This window comes from Oncorhynchus clarkii, chromosome 12 (assembly GCF_045791955.1).
Source record: "Oncorhynchus clarkii lewisi isolate Uvic-CL-2024 chromosome 12, UVic_Ocla_1.0, whole genome shotgun sequence".
Classification (NCBI taxonomy): domain Eukaryota; kingdom Metazoa; phylum Chordata; class Actinopteri; order Salmoniformes; family Salmonidae; genus Oncorhynchus; species Oncorhynchus clarkii.
Window position 1 is genome coordinate 3,528,539 of NC_092158.1, and position 20,000 is coordinate 3,548,538.

General features: G+C 45.2%; 1 protein-coding gene across 3 annotated transcripts in view; it reads left to right on the top strand.

The window, feature by feature from the left end:
* LOC139422649 (PALM2 and AKAP2 fusion) overlaps positions 1-20,000 on the top strand; it is a 228,511-nt gene that overhangs the window by 165,891 nt on the left and 42,620 nt on the right. The window contains exon 1 of one of the 3 annotated variants that reach the window (XM_071173807.1): positions 11,469-11,680. The exons of the other annotated variants lie outside the window; for them this stretch is intronic. Within the exon in view, the coding sequence (XP_071029908.1) occupies positions 11,573-11,680 (108 nt within the window). The 5' untranslated portion in view covers positions 11,469-11,572. Of the gene's footprint in view, positions 1-11,468; positions 11,681-20,000 lie in introns of those variants that run through there. 3 annotated transcript variants of the gene reach the window in all.

A 20,000-nucleotide genomic window follows, 5' to 3' on the forward strand; every position in this document is an offset into this window, starting at 1 on the left:
GTAACTGGAGGAGGAACTGTCCCTTTAAAACTAGTAACAGGAGGAGGAACCATCCCTTTAAACCTAGTAACTGGAGGAACCATCCCTTTAAACCTAGTAACTGGAGGAGGAGCCATCCCTTTAAACCGAGTAACGAGAGGAGGAACCATCCCTTTAAACCTAGTAACAGGAGGAACCATCCCTTTAAAGCTAGTAACAGGAGGAACCATCCCTTTAAACCTAGTAACTGGAGGAGGAACTGTCCCTTTAAAACTAGTAACAGGAGGAGGAGCCATCCCTTTAAACCTAGTAACTGGAGGAGGAACTGTCCCTTTAAAACTAGTAACAGGAGGAGGAACCATCCCTTTAAAACTAGTAACAGGAGGAGGAACCATCCCTTTAAACCTAGTAACTGGAGGAACCATCCCTTTAAACCTAGTAACTGGAGGAGGAGCCATCCCTTTAAACCGAGTAACAGGAGGAGGAACCATCCCTTTAAACCTAGTAATAGGAGGAACCATCCCTTTAAAGCTAGTAACAGGAGGAACCATCCCTTTAAACCTAGTAACTGGAGGAGGAGCCATCCCTTTAAACTGAGTAACAGGAGGAGGAACCATCCCTTTAAACCTAGTAACTGGAGGAGGAGCCATCCCTTTAAACCGAGTAACAGGAGGAGGAACCATCCCTTTAAACCTAGTAACAGGAGGAGCCATCCCTTTAAACCTAGTAACAGGAGGAACCATCCCTTTAAACCTAGTAACTGGAGGAACCATCCCTTTAAACCTAGTAACAGGAGGAAACATCCCTTTAAACCTAGTAACTGGAGGAGCCATCCCTTTAAACCTAGTAACTGGAGGAGGAACTGTCCCTTTAAACCTAGGAACTACAGGAGGAACCATCCCTTTAACCTAGTAACAGGAGGAGGAACCATCCCTTTAAACCAAGTAACTGGAGGAGGAGCTATCCCTTTAAACCTAGTAACAGGAGGAGGAACCATCCCTTTAAACCTAGTAACTGGAGGAGGAGCCATCCCTTTAAACCTAGTAACTGGATTAGGAACCATCCCTTTAAACCTAGTAACTGGAGGAGGAGCCATCCCTTTAAACCTAGTAACTGGAGGAGCCATCCCTTTAAACCTAGTAACTGGAGGAAGAACCATCCCTTTAAACCTAGTAACTGGAGGAGGAGCCATCCCTTTAAACCTAGTAACTGGAGAAGGATCCATCCCTTTAAACCTAGTAACTGGAGAAGGATCCATCCCTTTAAACCTAGTAAAATGATGAGCAATCCCTTTAAACCTAGTAACTGGAGGAAGAACCATCCCTTTAAACCTAGTAACTGGAGGAGGAGCCATCCCTTTAAACCTAGTAACTGGAGGAGGAGCCATATCTTTAAACCTAGTAACTGGAGAAGGAGCCATCCCTTTAAACCTAGTAACTGGAGGAGGAACCATCCCTTTAAACCTAGTAACTGGAGGAGGAGCCATCCCTTTAAACCTAGTAACTGGAGAAGGAGCCATCCCTTTAAACCTAGTAACTGGAGGAGGAGCCATCCCTTTAAACCTAGGAACTGGAGGAGCCATCCCTTTAAACCTAGAAACTGGAGGAGGAGCCATCCCTTTAAACCTAGTAACTGGAGAAAGAGCCATCCCTTTAAACCTAGGAACTGGAGGAGGAGCCATCCATTTAAACCTAGTAACAGGAGGAGGAACCATCCCTTTAAACCTAGTAACTGGAGGAGGAGCCATCCATTTAAACCTAGTAACTGGAGGAGGAACCATCTCTTTAAACCTAGTAACAGGAGGTGCCATCTCTTTAAACCTAGGAACTGGAGGAGGTGCCATCCCTTTAAACCTAGTAACAGGAGGAACCATCCCTTTAAACCTAGTAACAGGAGGTGCCATCCCTTTAAACCTAGTAACAGGAGGTGCCATCCCTTTAAACCTAGTAACAGGAGGTGCCATCCCTTTAAACCTAGTAACAGAAGGGACCATCCATTTAAACCTAGTAACAGGAGGAACCATCCCTTTAAACCTAGTAACAGGAGGTGCCATCCCTTTAAACCTAGTAACAGAAGGGACCATCCATTTAAACCTAGTAACAGGAGGTGCCATCCCTTTAAACCTAGGAACTGGAGGAGGTGCCATCCCTTTAAACCTAGTAACAGGAGGAACCATCCCTTTAAACCTAGTAACAGGAGGTGCCATCCCTTTAAACCTAGTAACAGGAGGTGCCATCCCTTTAAACCTAGTAACAGAAGGGACCATCCATTTAAACCTAGTAACAGGAGGAACCATCCCTTTAAACCTAGTAACAGGAGGTGCCATCCCTTTAAACCTAGTAACAGAAGGGACCATCCATTTAAACCTAGTAACTGGAGGAGGTGCCATCCCTTTAAACCTAGTAACAGGAGGAACCATCCCTTTAAACCTAGTAACAGGAGGTGCCATCCCTTTAAACCTAGTAACAGGAGGTGCCATCCCTTTAAACCTAGTAACAGAAGGGACCATCCATTTAAACCTAGTAACAGGAGGAACCATCCCTTTAAACCTAGTAACAGGAGGTGCCATCCCTTTAAACCTAGTAACAGAAGGGACCATCCATTTAAACCTAGTAACTGGAGGAGGAGCCATCCCTTTAAACCTAGTAACTGGAGGAACCAACCCTTTAAACCTAGTAACTGGAGGAGGAGCCATCCCTTTAAACCTAGTAACTGGAGGAGGAGCCATCCCTTTAAACCTAGTAACTGGAGGAGGAGCCATCCCTTTAAACCTAGTAACTGGAGGAGGAGCCATCGCTGTAAACCTGGCATCTCTGTCAGTCAGTTCAATTTTCCTTCAAATCTGAGCTTCCCTTCCTCTCCAGTTGTCTGGGGAGGATATGAGGATGTGCCGGGTGAGGTGGCGGAGGGGGGGTGACGGGGAATGGGGTGTGGTGGGGGGGTGAGGATAAGGGCTCAGGACGAAGAGTCGACAGGAACACAGCTATCTTTTATGTCTTCCTGCAAACCTCACCCTGCTCTTCTCAGAAAACATGTTATGTAATCCCTATTGTCCTAATATGACTGTTGATGGTAGGAGGAGAGGGACAGGAGGAGTTGAGGTTAGGTGAAGGTGGAGCAGACCTGCTTTCAAATACTACATGAAATCATTTAAAAAATACTTGATCTGTTCTTGATTGAGTTTGTCTGGCTTAATTAATGAACCAATACAATATTCTCCAAACTGCTATAAACCATCTGCCACTACAGGCAGCCTAGAGCAAACAATCAAAGTATTTGAAAGATTTCTAATAGTATTTGAACCCAGGTCTGGCTGTAAAGCCAACGTCATGACAACTGGAACAAGTCAGTAGGATGTGATCTGGAGTGTCTTGGGGTGTTAGCAGTGGTGGAAGCTCATGTTCTTTTTGTGTCACTTGTTCAGTTGATGGCCATCTGCGGCTGGTTCTAGGACGAAGAAACTGTGTTCCTGGGGATTGTGACGGAGCCCAACGCCTGCTAGTGAGAGGTTCATGTTTGTCTGTGGCTTCATGTGATACGATGTGGCCTCTTTTTCTTCACCATAGAATTAGAACGAGTAGAACGGATGTCCCCATTGAGGTCAATTATGTCATTATGAGTGGACTAGTGGCCATTTTGAGTGTCCCCATGGGAGCAAATTCTATTTCTGTTATCTTAGCCAATCGTCACACTCCATGTGTTACCATGGATGACAATTGTATTATCTTTATAATGTGGAGGTACCTAAATTGTCACTTATATCCTCTTTGTAATGTGGAGATAACTGTACCGTCATTTTGTATATCTGTATATGGCTGCTATACTGTACATACCACTGGAATACTGTTTCAGCCAATTAGCATCCAGGATTCAAACTACCCATTTTATAAAGATAACTGGGTCATCTTTGTTTAACCGTAGTGTCTGATGTCCCATTTCTCTGTGTTGGTCAGTGTGATTCACAGTGTTAAAAACAGCATCAAGTTAGTCATATGTTTATAGACCAGACAGAGTAGCCGTGAAGACAGGACAGCAGAATGGAGACTTGGGTACATCCCATTCATTTTGATGAGAGTCCTTTCGGCCCTAACCTTAGTAGTGCACTATATGGGGTGGCAGGGTAGCCTAGTAGTTAGAGTGTAGAGGAGGCAGGTAGCCTAGTGGTTAGAGTGTAGAGGTGGCAGGTAGCCTAGTGGTTAGAGTGTGGGGGGGCAGGTAGCCTAGTGGTTAGAGTGTAGAGGTGGCAGGTAGCCTAGTGGTTAGAGTGTAGAGGAGGCAGGTAGCCTAGTGGTTAGAGTGTAGAGGCGACAGGTAGCCTAGTGGTTAGAGTGTAGAGGTGGCAGGTAGCCTAGTGGTTAGAGTGTAGAGGCAGCAGGTAGCCTAGTGGTTAGAGTGTAGAGGCAGCAGGTAGCCTAGTGGTTAGAGTGTAGAGGAGGCAGGTAGCCTAGTGGTTAGAGTGTAGAGGTGGCAGGTAGCCTAGTGGTGAGAGTGTTGAGGTGGCAGGTAGCCTAGTGGTTAGAGTGTAGAGGTGGCAGGTAGCCTAGTGGTTAGAGTGTAGAGGAGGCAGGTAGCCTAGTGGTTAGAGTGTAGAGGTGGCAGGTAGCCTAGTGGTTAGAGTGTAGAGGAGGCAGGTAGCCTAGTGGTTAGAGTGTAGAGGAGGCAGGTAGCCTAGTGGTTAGAGTGTAGAGGAGGCAGGTAGCCTAGTGGTTAGAGTGTAGAGGAGCTAGGTAGCCTAGTGGTTAGAGTGTAGAGGCGACAGGTAGCCTAGTGGTTAGAGTGTAGAGGAGGCAGGTAGTCTAGTGGTTAGAGTGTAGAGGAGTCAGGTAGCCTAGTGGTTAGAGTGTAGAGGTGGCAGGTAGCCTAGTGGTTAGAGTGTTGAGGTGGCAGGTAGCCTAGTGGTTAGAGTGTAGAGGTGGCAGGTAGCCTAGAGGTTAGAGTGTAGAGGTGGCAGGGTAGCCTAGTGGTTATAGTGTAGAGGTGGCAGGTAGCCTAGTGGGTAGAGTGTAGAGGAGGCAGGTAGCCTGGTGGTTATAGTGTGGAGGTGGCAGGTAGCCTAGTGGTTATAGTGTGGAGGTGGCAGGTAGCCTAATGGTTAGAGTGTAGAGGCGGCAGGTAGCCTAGTGGTTAGAGTGTAGAGGAGGCAGTGGTTAGAGTGTAGGGGCGGCAGGTAGCCTAGTGGTTAGAGTGTAGGGGCGGCAGGTAGCCTAGTGGTTAGAGTGTAGAGGAGGCAGTGGTTAGAGTGTAGGGGCGGCAGGTAGCCTAGTGGTTAGAGTGTAGAGGCGACAGATAGCCTAGTGGTTAGAGTGTAGAGGCTGCAGGTAGCCTAGTGGTTATAGTGTGGAGGTGGCAGGTAGCCTAGTGGTTAGTGTGTAGAGGCGGCAGGTAGCCTAGTGGTTAGAGTGTAGAGGCGACAGGTAGCCTAGTGGTTAGAGTGTAGAGGTGGCAGGTAGCCTAGTGGTTAGAGTGTAGAGGCGGCAGGTAGCCTAGTGGTTAGAGTGTAGAGGTGGCAGGTAGTCTAGTGGTTAGAGTGTAGAGGTGGCAGGTAGTCTAGTGGTTAGAGCGTTGGACTAGCAACCGAAAAGTTGCAAGTTCAAACCCCCGAGCTGACAAGGTGTCGTTCTACCCCTGAACAGGCAGTTAACCCTCTGTTCCTAGGGCTGTCATTTGTTCTTAACTGACATGCCTGGTTAAATAAAGGTAAAATAAAAATAAAAATATATAAAAAATATAAGGAATAGAGTTCCATAGGGCTCTGGTCTAAAGTAGTGCACTATATAGGGAATAGGGTTCCATAGGCCTCTGGTCTAAAGTAGTGCACTATATAGGGAATAGGGTTCTATAGGGCTCTTGGTGGTCTATAGCAGCTTCCCACCAGAATGGGCTTTAGGTGAGGCAGATACCTCATAATGACATCACAATACCTCCTAATGACATCACAATACCCCCTAATGACATCACAATACCCCAAAATGACATCACAATACCCCATAATGACATCACAATACCTCCTAATGACATCACAATACCCCGTAATGACATCACAATACCCCATAATGACAAAGAGAAAACAGGTTTTTAGACATTTTTTGCAAATGTATTAAAGATTTTAAACAAATATCTTATTTGAATAGGTATTCAGACCCTTTGTTATGGGACTCGATATTGATCTTAGGTGCATCCTGTTTCCATTGATCATCCTTGAGATGTTTCTACAACTTGATTGGAGTCCACCTGTGGTAAATTCAATGAATTGGACATGATTTGAAAAGACACACAGCTGTCTATATTAGGTCCAACAGTTGACAGTGCATGTCAGAGCAAAAACCAAGCCATGAGGTCGAAGGAATTGTCCGAGGCACAGATCTGGGGAAGGGTAGCAAAACATTTCTGCAGCATTGAAGGTCCCCAAGAACACAGTGGCCTCCGTCATACTTAAATGGAAGAAGTTTGGAACCACCGAGACTCTTCCTAGAGCTGACCGGCCTTGGTCATGGAGGTTGCCAAGAACCTGATGGTCACTCTGACAGAGCTCCAGAGTTCCTCTGTGGAGATGGGAGAACCTTCCAGAAGAACAACCATCTCTGCAGCACGCCACCAATCAGGTCTTTATGGTAGAGTGGACAGACGGAAGCCACTCCTCAGTAAAAGGCACTTCACAGCCCGCTTGAAGTTTGCCAAAAGGCACCTAAACATTCTCTGGTCTGATGAAACCAAGATTTAATTGTTTGGACTGAATGCCAAGCCTTATGTCTGGAGAAAACCTGGCACCATCTCTACGGTGAAGCATTGTGGTGGCAGCATCATGCTGTGGGGATATAACTCAATCAGCGTTCAGGGATCAAGCCACCCAGTTTATAAAGGCCATTATGTAATATGATTGAGTTAATCATCTCTCTCTCATTACTGGAGCAAGAATTACAATATGATTGAGTTGATCATCTCTCTCTCATTACTGGAGCAAGAATTACAATATGATTGAGTTGATCATCTCTCTCTCATTACTGGAGCAAGAATTACAATATGATTGAGTTGATCATCTCTCTCTCATTACTGGAGCAAGAATTACAATATGATTGAGTTGATCATCTCTCTCTCATTACTGGAGCAAGAATTACAATATGATTGAGTTGATCATCTCTCTCTCATTACTGGAGCAAGAATTACAATATGATTGAGTTGATCATCTCTCTCTCATTACTGGAGCAAGAATTACAACAGAGTACAAACATAATAGCCTGCCGTGTATTCCTTATAGCTGTGTGTGTGTGTGTGTGTGTGTGGTGTGTGTGTGTGTGTGTGTGTGTGTGTGTGTGTGTGTGTGTGTGTGTGTGTGTGTGTGTGTGTGTGTGTGTGTGTGTGTGTGTGTGTGTGTGTGTGTGTGTGTGTGTGTGTGTGTGAGAGAGAGAACAGAGGCTTTAGTGTCATTGTGACTTGCAATTTGTTTTAAATATTACAAATAAACGCATATTTTTTTATTTCTTAAAAAACTGCCTTGAACACCTTCAGTTTTAGTACTCTTCAGTACTGGCAAAAATGTAGTTATTTGGATACATTCTTCAAATAGTGTTTGTGCCACTGCTGTTATTAACGTGTCAATATTGCATTAATAGTTTATGATAAGATTGGAGACAGTCTTCCTTGTCCTTCATCATAGTCTAAACCACTCTTCAGTACTCTGGTGTGTGTGTGTGTGTGTGTGTGTGTGTGTGTGTGTGTGTGTGTGTAAATAGTGTTCTCTGGTGGTCCCAACAGACTCTGAAACGACGTATTTAACTTTCCTCTTCAGTCTTAACAGTGAAGAATCATGGGAAACTGGCTAGAACACACAGTAGATACAGTATTATTATCCCCTGAGTAACTCTTATTTTTATACTGAACAAAAATCTAAACGCAACATGCAACAAGTTAATTTAAGGAATTCACTCAATTTACATAAATTCATTAAACACTTAATCTTTAGATTTCACATGACTGGGCATGGGTGCAGCCATAGGTGGGCCTGGGAGTGCATAGGCCCACCCCCACTTGGGAAACAGGCCCAGCCAATCAGAATGAGTTTTCACCAAACAAAAGGGATTTATTACAGACAGAAATTCCTCAGCGACCGCCCACAGACGATCCCACAGGTGAAGATGCTGGATGTGGAGGTCCTGGGTTGGCGTGGTTACACGTGGTCTGTGGTTGTTAGGACGGTTGGACGTACTGCCAAATTCTCTAAAACGACGTTGGAGGCAGTTTATGTTAGAGAAATGACCATTCAATTCTCTGCCAACATCCCTGGTGGACATTCTTGCAGTCAAGCATGCCAATTGCACGATCCCTCAAAACTTGAGACATCTGTGGCGTTGTGTTGTGTGACAAACCTGCACATTTTAGAGAGCCCTTTAATTGTCCCCAGCAGAAGGTGCACCTGTGTAATGATCATGCTGTTTAGTCAACTTATTGACATGCCACACCTGTTAGGTGGATGGATTATCTTGGCAAAGCATAAATGTTCACTAACAGGGATATAAACTAATTTGTGCACAACATTTTAGAGAAATCAGCTTTTTGTGTGTATGGAAAATGTTTGAGGATCTTTTATTTCAGCTCATGAAACATGAGACCAACACTTAACATGTTGCGTTTATATTGTTGTTCAGTTTACTAGTTAGCTAGTTAGCTGTGGAACGGAGCAGAGATCACCTGACAGAACCCATGATTCCTCCCACAAACACAGCTCCCTCCACCTCTCCCTCCCTCCCTCCCTCCCTCCCTCCACCTCTCCTGCCCCTCCACCTCCCTCCCTCCACCTCTCCCTCCCTCCACCTCTCCTGCCCCTCCACCTCCTGCCCCTCCACCTCTCCTGCCCCTCCACCTCCCTCCCTCCACCTCTCCTGCCCCTCCACCTCCCTCCCTCCACCTCTCCTGCCACTCCAACTCTCCTGCCCCTCCACCTCCCTCCCTCCACCTCTCCTGCCACTCCACCTCTCCTGCCACTCCACCTCTCCTGCCCCTCCACCTCTCCTGCCCCTCCACTTCTCCTGCCCCTCCATCTCCCTCCCTCCACCTCTCCTGCCACTCCACTTCTCCTGCCCCTCCAACTCCCTCCCTCCACCTCTCCTGCCCCTCCACTTCTCCTGCCCCTCCACCTCCCTCCCTCCACCTCTCCTGTCACTCCACCTCTCCTGCCCCTCCACCTCCCTCCCTCCACCTCTCCTGCCCCTCCACCTCTCCTGCCCCTCCACCTACCTCCCTTACTGGCTCAGTAGTTGGTTATGCCCACTGAGCATCATTTGATGATTGTCATGAAACAGCCCTTTAAAGCAGTGTAACTATTTAAAAGCCCTTTAAAGCAGTGTAACCATTTAAAAGCCCTTTAAAGCAGTGTAACCATTTAAAAGCCCTTTAAAGCAGTGTAACCATTTAAAAGCCCTTTAAAGCAGTGTAACCATTTAAAAGCCCTTTAAAGCAGTGTAACTATTTAAAAGCCCTTTAAAGCAGTGTAACCATTTAAAAGCCCTTTAAAGCAGTGTAACTATTTAAAAGCCCTTTAAAGCAGTGTAACCATTTAAAAGCCCTTTAAAGCAGTGTAACTATTTAAAAGCCCTTTAAAGCAGTGTAACCATTTAAAAGCCCTTTAAAGCAGTGTAACTATTTAAAAGCCCTTTAAAGCAGTGTAACCATTTAAAAGCCCTTTAAAGCAGTGTAACTATTTAAAAGCCCTTTAAAGCAGTGTAACTATTTAAAAGCCCTTTAAAGCAGTGTAACTATTTAAAAGCCCTTTAAAGCAGTGTAACCATTTAAAAGCCCTTTAAAGCAGTGTAACTATTTAAAAGCCCTTTAAAGCAGTGTAACTATTTAAAAGCCCTTTAAAGCAGTGTAACCATTTAAAAGCCCTTTAAAGCAGTGGAACTATTTAAAAGCCCTTTAAAGCAGTGTAACCATTTAAAAGCCCTTTAAAGCAGTGTAACTATTTAAAAGCCCTTTAAAGCAGTGTAACTATTTAAAAGCCCTTTAAAGCAGTGTAACTATTTAAAAGCCCTTTAAAGCAGTGTAACTATTTAAAAGCCCTTTAAAGCAGTGTAACTATTTAAAAGCCCTTTAAAGCAGTGTAACTATTTAAAAGCCCTTTAAAGCAGTGTAACCATTTAAAAGCCCTTTAAAGCAGTGTAACTATTTAAAAGCCCTTTAAAGCAGTGTAACCATTTAAAAGCCCTTTAAAGCAGTGTAACCATTTAAAAGCCCTTTAAAGCAGTGTAACCATTTAAAAGCCCTTTAAAGCAGTGTAACCATTTAAAAGCCCTTTAAAGCAGTGTAACCATTTAAAAGCCCTTTAAAGCAGTGTAACTATTTAAAAGCCCTTTAAATAAACAGTAATTAGTAACTGAAGCTATTGTGTTAACATAGCAACTAACTGAAGCTATTGTTGTTCTGCTAACTAGCAGGAAGTCTGTGATTCTGTAACCATGGATGTCGCTGCCTCCACCCTACCGCAATGAGACAGACGTCCTCTGCTGAAACAGACACGTTGTTTCTCATTGCTTCAATATGAGTTAAACATAGAATAGAAGTGTCCCTGTTCTGTAGCATAGCACAGGGGTGGAGGGAAAGGGAAGTTGCAGCTTATAGATATCAGGCAGTGTATAGTCCCACCCCTACTTAGTCAATTGACACCATATTTGAGAGAGGAGAGGAGAGGAGAGGAGAGGAGAGGAGAGGAGAGGAGAGGAGAGGGGAGGGGAGAGGAGAGGAGAGGAGAGGAGAGGAGAGGAGAGGAGAGGAGAGGGGAGGGGAGGGGAGGAGAGGGGAGGGGAGGAGAGGGGAGGAGAGGGGAGGAGAGGAGAGGAGAGGAGAGGAGAGGAGAGGAGAGGAGAGGAGAGGAGAGGAGAGGAGAGGAGAGGAGAGGAGAGGAGAGGAGAGGAGAGGAGAGGAGAGGAGAGGCTAAGGCTTTTATTTACTGATCTCATGAACCAGCCAGCACAACACTGATAAACAAACACACCTTGCCTGTCTGAAACCATGGAGCCCAGTTGACATCTGTATATACAGCAGTTTATTTAAACAGCAGTCAAAGTATTTTGGCCATAGGAGTGGCAGAACTCTAAGGCCAGCCCAGGATGCTTTCCTAGTGACAGGGAAAAAATGTATTTGAGATGACTGTCCTAGCCCAAAATGTCCCCTCCCCCTTCCTCCTTATTTGGGGCTCATGTGTGAGCTCTCAGACTGTGACAGTGTGCCCTGCGCAGCCTGCTGGGAGGGGAGGGAGGAGTGGGGAGGAGGGAGGAGGGTGAGAAGGAGGGGGAGAGAAGGGGGAGGAGGGAAGAGGGGAGAGAAGGAGGGAAGGAGGGGAGGGAGAGAAGGAGGGAGGAGGGGGTAGAAGGAGGGGAGAGAAGGAGGGAAGGAGGGGGAGGGACAGAAGGAGGGTGGAGAAGAGATGAGGGAGGGAGGGAGGGAGGGAGGGGTGTTTTGGGGTGTAGGAGTAGAGTGCTGCTTCACTCCTCTAAACAGAGGGGGGTTTTGTGTGTGGAGGGGTTTCTGGCTTCTGGAGAGAGAAGAGAGGGAACACACTCCCTTTTTTAGCCTGACCCTCTGCCTCTCTGTCTGCCTGCCCATGACATCACAGCCTGAAGAGAGGCACGGCCAGGGGAGGAATGTGACGGGGAAAGAAGTTGAGAAAGGAGAGAAAAACGTTCTGGGAGAGAGGAAACGGATAGACAGGGTAAGTAATGCAGCTAGCTGGCTGGACTCTTACACATGAGGAGAGAGGAAACAGATAGACAGGGTAAGTACTGCAGCTAGCTGGCTGGTCTCTTACACATGAGGAAAGAGGACAACAGATAACATTAGGCAGGGTAAGTAACGCAGCTAGCTGGCTGGTCTCTTACACATGACGAGAGATAGGAAAGGGTGGGAGCAGAGATATAGGGCACTGTGTGTTACTTTGTAGTAGTGAGTATTTTCGTCCACGTATCTCAGTCTGAGGAAAGAGAAGAGGAGGAATCTGATCTAAGCAATAAGGTTTTACTGTGGAAGTCCCTCACTGTGTTGAAGAATAACACACAGAGGTACTTAACCACTCGCCTCTTCGCTCTGGGAGACCTGTACCCAGAAAACACTTTGTATAGCCCGAAGGCATTCTAGAATCTAGACTGGTAAGGCATTCCAAGTTCTAGACTGGTAAGGCATTCTAAGTTCTAGACAGGTAAGCCATTCCAAGTTCTAGACTCGTAAGGCTTTCCAGATTCTAGACTACACTGGTAGGGAATTCTGGATTCTAGATTGGTAAAGCATTCTAGATTGGTAAGGCATTCTAGACTCTAGACTGGTAAGGCATTCCAGATTTTAGACTGGTAAGGCATTCTAAGTTCTAGACTGGTAAGCCATTCCAAGTTCTAGACTCATAAGGCTTTCCAGATTCTAGACTACACTGGTAGGGAATTCTGGATTCTAGATTGGTAAAGCATTCTAGATTGGTAAGGCATTCTAGACTCTAGACTGGTAAGGCATTCCAGATTTTAGACTAGACTGGTAAGGCATTCTAGATTCTATATTGGTAAGGCATTCTAGATTCTAGACTGGTAAGGCATTCTAGATTCTAGATTGGTAAGGTATTCTAGATTCTAGATTGGTAAGGCATTCAAGATTGGTAAATCATTCCAGATTCTAGAATTGCAAAGCATTCCAGATTCTAGACTGGCAAGGCATTCTAGATTCTATATTCTAGATTGGTAAGGCATTCTAGATTGGTAAATCATTCCAGATTTTAGAATGGCAAAGCATTCCAGATTCTAGACTGGTAAATCATTCCAGATTCTAGAATGGCAAAGCATTCCAGATTCTAGAATGGTAACGCATTCCAGATTCTAGACTGGTAAAACATTCCAGATTCTAGACTGGTAAAGCATTCCAGATTTTAGACTAGTAAGGCATTCCAGATTCTAGACTGGTAAGGCATTCTAGATGCTAGTCTGGTAAGACATTTCAGATTTGAGGCTAGACTGGTAAGGCATTCTAGTTTCTTGACTAGTAAGGTATTCCAGATTCTAGACTGGTAAGGAATTCTAGAGTCTAGACTGGTACGGCATTCCATATGCTAGACTGATAAGGCATTCTAGATTCTAGACTGGCAAGGCATTCCAGATTCTAGACAGGTAAAGCATTCCAGATTCTAGACTGGTAAGGTAGTCTAGACTGGTAAAGCCCTCCAGATTATAGACTGGTAAGGCATTCCATATTCTAGACTGGTAAGGCATCCCAGATTCTATATTGGTAAGGCATTCTAGATTCTAGACTGGTAGGTCTTCCAGATTAAAGACTGGTAAGGCATTCCACATTCTCAATTGGTAAGGCATTCTAGATTATAGACTGGTAAAGCATTCTAGATTATAGACTGCTAAACCATTCCAGATTCTAGACTGGCAAATTATTACAGATTATAGACTGGTAAGGCATTCCATATGCTAGACTGGTAAGGCATTCCCGATTTTAGGCTAGACTGGTAAAACATTCTAGATTATAGTATGCTTAGACATGCTTGATTCTAATGTGGTAAGTCATTCCAGGTTCTAGACTGGTAAGGCATACCCAATTCTAGACTGGTAAGGCCTTCTAGATTATATACTGGTAAATTAATCCAGATTTTAGACTGGTAGGGCATTCCAGATTCTAGACTGATAAATTATTCCATACTCTAGACTGGAAAGGCGTTCCAGATTCTAGGCTAGACTGGTAAGGCATTCTAGATTCTAGACTGGTAAGACATTCCAGATTCTAGGCTAGACCGGTAAGGCATTCTAGATTTTAGATTTGTAAATCCTACCAGATTATAGACTGGTGAGGCTTTCCAGATTCTAGACTACACTGGTAGGGAATTCTGGATTCTAGATTGGTAAAGCATTCTAGATTGGTAAGGCATTCTAGACTCTAGACTGGTAAGGCATTCCAGATTTTAGACTGGTAAGGCATTCTAAGTTCTAGACTGGTAAGCCATTCCAAGTTCTAGACTCATAAGGCTTTCCAGATTCTAGACTACACTGGTAGGGAATTCTGGATTCTAGATTGGTAAAGCATTCTAGATTGGTAAGGCATTCTAGACTCTAGACTGGTAAGGCATTCCAGATTTTAGACTAGACTGGTAAGGCATTCTAGATTCTATATTGGTAAGGCATTCTAGATTCTAGACTGGTAAGGCATTCTAGATTCTAGATTGGTAAGGTATTCTAGATTCTAGATTGGTAAGGCATTCAAGATTGGTAAATCATTCCAGATTCTAGAATTGCAAAGCATTCCAGATTCTAGACTGGCAAGGCATTCTAGATTCTATATTCTAGATTGGTAAGGCATTCTAGATTGGTAAATCATTCCAGATTTTAGAATGGCAAAGCATTCCAGATTCTAGACTGGTAAATCATTCCAGATTCTAGAATGGCAAAGCATTCCAGATTCTAGAATGGTAACGCATTCCAGATTCTAGACTGGTAAAGCATTCCAGATTCTAGACTGGTAAAGCATTCCAGATTTTAGACTAGTAAGGCATTCCAGATTCTAGACTGGTAAAGCATTCTAGATGCTAGTCTGGTAAGACATTTCAGATTTGAGGCTAGACTGGTAAGGCATTCTAGTTTCTTGACTAGTAAGGTATTCCAGATTCTAGACTGGTAAGGAATTCTAGAGTCTAGACTGGTACGGCATTCCATATGCTAGACTGATAAGGCATTCTAGATTCTAGACTGGCAAGGCATTCCAGATTCTAGACAGGTAAAGCATTCCAGATTCTAGACTGGTAAGGTAGTCTAGACTGGTAAAGCCCTCCAGATTATAGACTGGTAAGGCATTCCATATTCTAGACTGGTAAGGCATCCCAGATTCTATATTGGTAAGGCATTCTAGATTCTAGACTGGTAGGTCTTCCAGATTAAAGACTGGTAAGGCATTCCACATTCTCAATTGGTAAGGCATTCTAGATTATAGACTGGTAAAGCATTCTAGATTATAGACTGCTAAACCATTCCAGATTCTAGACTGGCAAATTATTACAGATTATAGACTGGTAAGGCATTCCATATGCTAGACTGGTAAGGCATTCCCGATTTTAGGCTAGACTGGTAAAACATTCTAGATTATAGTATGCTTAGACATGCTTGATTCTAATGTGGTAAATCATTCCAGGTTCTAGACTGGTAAGGCATACCCAATTCTAGACTGGTAAGGCCTTCTAGATTATATACTGGTAAATTAATCCAGATTTTAGACTGGTAGGGCATTCCAGATTCTAGACTGATAAATTATTCCATACTCTAGACTGGAAAGGCGTTCCAGATTCTAGGCTAGACTGGTAAGGCATTCTAGATTCTAGACTGGTAAGACATTCCAGATTCTAGGCTAGACCGGTAAGGCATTCTAGATTTTAGACTTGTAAATCCTACCAGATTATAGACTGGTGAGACATTCCATATTCTAGATTGGTAAGGCATTCCAGATTCTAGGCTAGACCAGTAAGGCATTCTAGATTTTAGACTCATAAATCCTACCAGATTATAGACTGGTGAGACATTCCATATTCTAGATTGGTAAGGCATTCCAGATTCTAGGCTAGACCAGAAAGGCATTCTAGATTCTAGACTGGTAAGGCATTCCAGATTCTAGATTGATAAGGCATTCCATACTCTAGATTGGAAAGGCATTCCAGATTCTAGGCTAGACTAGTAAGGCATTCTAGATTCTAGACTGGTAGGCATTCCAGATTCTAGACTGGAAAAGCATTCCAGATTCTGGGCTAGACTGGTAAGGTATTCTAGATTCTATACTGGTAGGCATTCCAGATTCTAGACTGGTAAGACATTCCAGATTCTAGGCTAGACCGGTAAGGCATTCTAGATTCTAGACTCGTAAGGCCTACCAGATTATAGACTGGTGAGACATTCCATATTCTAGATTGGTAAGGCATTCCAGATTCTAGGCTAGACCAGTAAGGCATTCTAGATTCTCTCTCTCTCTCTGTATCTCTCTCTCTCTCTGTATCTCTCTCTCTGTCTCTCTCTACTCCCCTCTCTCTCTCTCTACTCCCTCTCTCTCTCTCTCTCTCTCTCTCTCTCTCTCTCTCTCTCTCTCTCGCTCTCTCTCTCTCTCTCTCTGTGTTCTAGTGTCTTATTGTCAGTGGTGAGGGATCTCTCTCTGTTTGTCTGTCCATGCAGTGTTTCATTCTATAGACTCAGCTAGCTCTCCAGCTAACAGCGCATTGGTAAGGCATTCCAGATTCTAGACTGATAAGGCATTCCATACTCTAGACTGGAAAGGCATTCCAGATTCTAGCCTAGACTGGTAAGGCACTCTAGATTCTAGACTGGTGAGACATTCCAGATTCTAGACTGGTAAGGCATTCCAGATTCTAGACTAGACTGGTAAGGCACTCTAGATTCTAGACTGGTGAGACATTCCAGATTCTAGACTGGTAAGGCATTCCAGATTCTAGACTAGACTGGTAAGGCACTCTAGATTCTAGACTGGTGAGACATTCCAGATTCTAGACTTGTGAGACATTCCAGATTCTAGACTGGTGAGACATTCCAGATTCTAGACTGGTGAGACATTCCAGATTCTAGACTGGTAAGGCATTCCAGATTCTAGGCTAGACCAGTAAGGCATTCTAGATTCTCTCTCTCTCTCTCTCTGTATCTCCCTGTATCTCTCTCTCTCTCTCTCTCTCTTTCTCTCTCTCTCTGTGTTATAGTGTCTTTTTGTCAATGGTGAGGGATCTCTCTCTCTGTCTGTCTGTCCATGCAGTGCATTCTATAGACTCAGCTTGCTCTCCAGCTAACAGCGCATTGGCCAGAGTAGACATCTAGTGTTACCGGGTAGGAGGGGATCACTTACAAGAAAGGAAGAGAGAGAGGAGGGAATGGAGGGCAGGGGAGTGTTGCTGTAACAGTGTGTGTTGCTGGTATGTGTTGCTGTAACAGAGTGTGTTGCTGTAACAGTGTGTGTTGCTGGTGTGTGTTGCTGTAACAGTGTGTGTTGCTGTAACAGTGTGTGTTACTGGTGTGTGTTGCTGTAACAGTGTGTGTTGCTGGTGTGTGTTGCTGGTGTGTGTTGCTGTAACAGTGTGTATTGCTGGTGTGTGTTGCTGGTGTGTGTTGCTGTAACAGTGTGTGTTGCTGTAACAGTGTGTGTTGCTGTAACAGTGTGTGTTGCTGGTGTGTGTTGCTGTAGCAGTGTGTGTTGCTGGTGTGTGTTGCTGTAACAGTGTGCGTTGCTGTAACAGTGTGTGTTGCTGGTGTGTGTTGCTGGTATGTGTTGCTGTAGCAGTGTGTGTTGCTGTAACAGTGTGTAATGCTGGTGTGTGTTGCTGGTGTGTGTTGCTGGTGTGTGTTGCTGTAACAGTGTGTGTTGCTGTAACAGTGTGTATTGCTGGTGTGTGTTGCTGGTGTGTGTTGCTGTAACAGTGTGTGTTGCTGTAACAGTGTGTGTTGCTGGTGTGTGTTGCTGTAACAGTGTGTGTTGTAGAGGAGGTATGAGACATGTGTTCTAGTGACTGTGCACTGTTCCATCGTCAGCTGGTTTCACATGACTGTTGATGTCATTATCAACTCAGGCTGGAAGACAGTGGCGAGGCATTCAGGGACACAGAACATCAGAGTAGACAGGGTCCACACATCAGAGAGGACGGAACAGACTCATTGAGATATAGATATATAGAGAGGAGGTGGAAGAGAGGGAGGTAGAGAGGGAAGAGAGAGAAGAGAGGGTGGTAGAGAGGGAAGAGAGGGAGGTTGAGAGGGAGGTAGTGAGGAAGAGAGGGAGGTGGAGAGGGAAGAGAGGGAGGTAGAGAGGGTGGTAGAGAGAGAAGAGAGGTAGAGAGGGAGGTTGAGAGGGAGGTAGAGTGAGGAAGAGAGGGAGGTAGAGAGGGAAGAGAGGGAGGTAGAGAGGAAAGAGGGAGGTGGAGAGAGAAGAGAGAGGTAGAGAGGGAAGAGAGAGAAGAGAAGGTGGGAGATGGGGAGGTAGAGAGGGAAGAGAGGAAAGAGGGAGGTGGAGAGAGAAGAGAGGGAGGTAGAGAGGGAAGAGAGGGAGGTTGAGAGGGTGGTAGAGAGAGAAGAGAGGTAGAGAGGGAGGTTGAGAGGGAAGAGAGGGAGGTTGAGAGGGTGGTAGAGAGAGAAGAGAGGTAGAGAGGGAGGTTGAGAGGGAGGTAGAGTGAGGAAGAGAGGGAGGTAGAGAGAGAAGAGAGGTAGAGAGGGAGGTTGAGAGGGAAGAGAGGGAGGTTGAGAGGGTGGTAGAGAGAGAAGAGAGGTAGAGAGGGAGGTTGAGAGGGAAGAGAGGGAGGTAGAGAGGAAAGAGGGAGGTGGAGAGAGAAGAGAGGGAGGTAGAGAGGGAGTTAGTGGGGGAGGTAGAGAGGGAAGAGAGAGAAGAGAGGGTGGGAGATGGGGAGGTAGAGAGGGAAGAGAGGAAAGAGATAGAAGAGAGGGAGGTAGAGAGGGAGGTAGAGAGGTAGAGAGGAAAGAGGGAGGTGGAGAGAGAAGAGAGGGAGGTAGAGAGGGAGTTAGTGGGGGAGGTAGAGAGGGAAGAGAGAGAAGAGAGGGTGGGAGATGGGGAGGTAGAGAGGGAAGAGAGGAAAGAGATAGAAGAGAGGGAGGTAGAGAGGGAGGTAGAGAGGTAGAGAGGAAAGAGGGAGGTGGAGAGAGAAGAGAGGGAGTTAGTGAGGGAGTTAGTGAGGGAGGTAGAGAGGGAAGAGAGGGCGGTAGAGAGGGTGGTAGAGAGAGAAGAGAGGTAGAGAGGGAGGTTGAGAGGGAGGTAGAGTGAGGAAGAGAGGGAGGTAGAGAGAGAAGAGAGGTAGAGAGGGAGGTTGAGAGGGAAGAGAGGGAGGTTGAGAGGGTGGTAGAGAGAGAAGAGAGGTAGAGAGGGAGGTTGAGAGGGAAGAGAGGGAGGTAGAGAGGAAAGAGGGAGGTGGAGAGAGAAGAGAGGGAGGTAGAGAGGGAGTTAGTGGGGGAGGTAGAGAGGGAAGAGAGAGAAGAGAGGGTGGGAGATGGGGAGGTAGAGAGGGAAGAGAGGAAAGAGATAGAAGAGAGGGAGGTAGAGAGGGAGGTAGAGAGGTAGAGAGGAAAGAGGGAGGTGGAGAGAGAAGAGAGGGAGTTAGTGAGGGAGTTAGTGAGGGAGGTAGAGAGGGAAGAGAGGGCGGTAGAGAGGGTGGTAGAGAGAGAAGAGAGGTAGAGAGGGAGGTTGAGTGAGGAAGAGAGGGAGGTAGAGAGGAAAGAGAGAGGTGGAGAGAGAAGAGAGGGAGGTAGAGAGGGAGTTAGTGAGGGAGGTAGAGAGGGAAGAGAGGGCGGTAGAGAGGGTGGTAGAGAGAGAAGAGAGGTAGAGAGGGAGGTAGAGAGGGAAGAGAGGGCGGTAGAGAGAGGGAAACAGGGATGAAATGTTGAATCCTGAGGAATTGAAGAATGTAAAATAATGTAGGCAGTGTGAATATTGTGTGAGTTAAAGTATTGAGCTGATCTGCTATTGAGCTGGTAAACTACACTCTAATAAACGCTGGGTTGATTGATGAATCAACTGCTGAGTTGATTGATGAATCAACTGCTGAGTTGATTGATGAAGCAACTGCTGAGTTGATTGATGAATCAACTGCTGAGTTGTTTGATGAACCGACTGCTGAGTTGATTGATGAATCAACTGCTGAGTTGTTTGATGAACCGACTGCTGAGTTGATTGATGAATCAACTGCTGAGTTGATTGATGAATCAACTGCTGAGTTGATTGATGAATCAACTGCTGAGTTGATTGATGAACCAACTGCTGAGTTGATTGATGAATCAACTGCTGAGTTGTTTGATGAATCAACTGCTGAGTTGATTGATGAATCAACTGCTGAGTTGTTTGATGAATCAACTGCTGAGTTGATTGATGAACCGACTGCTGAGTTGATTGATGAACCGACTGCTGAGTTATTTGATGAATCAACTGCTGAGTTGATTGATGAATCAACTGCTGAGTTGATTGATGAACCAACTGCTGAGTTGATTGATGAATCAACTGCTGAGTTGATTGATGAA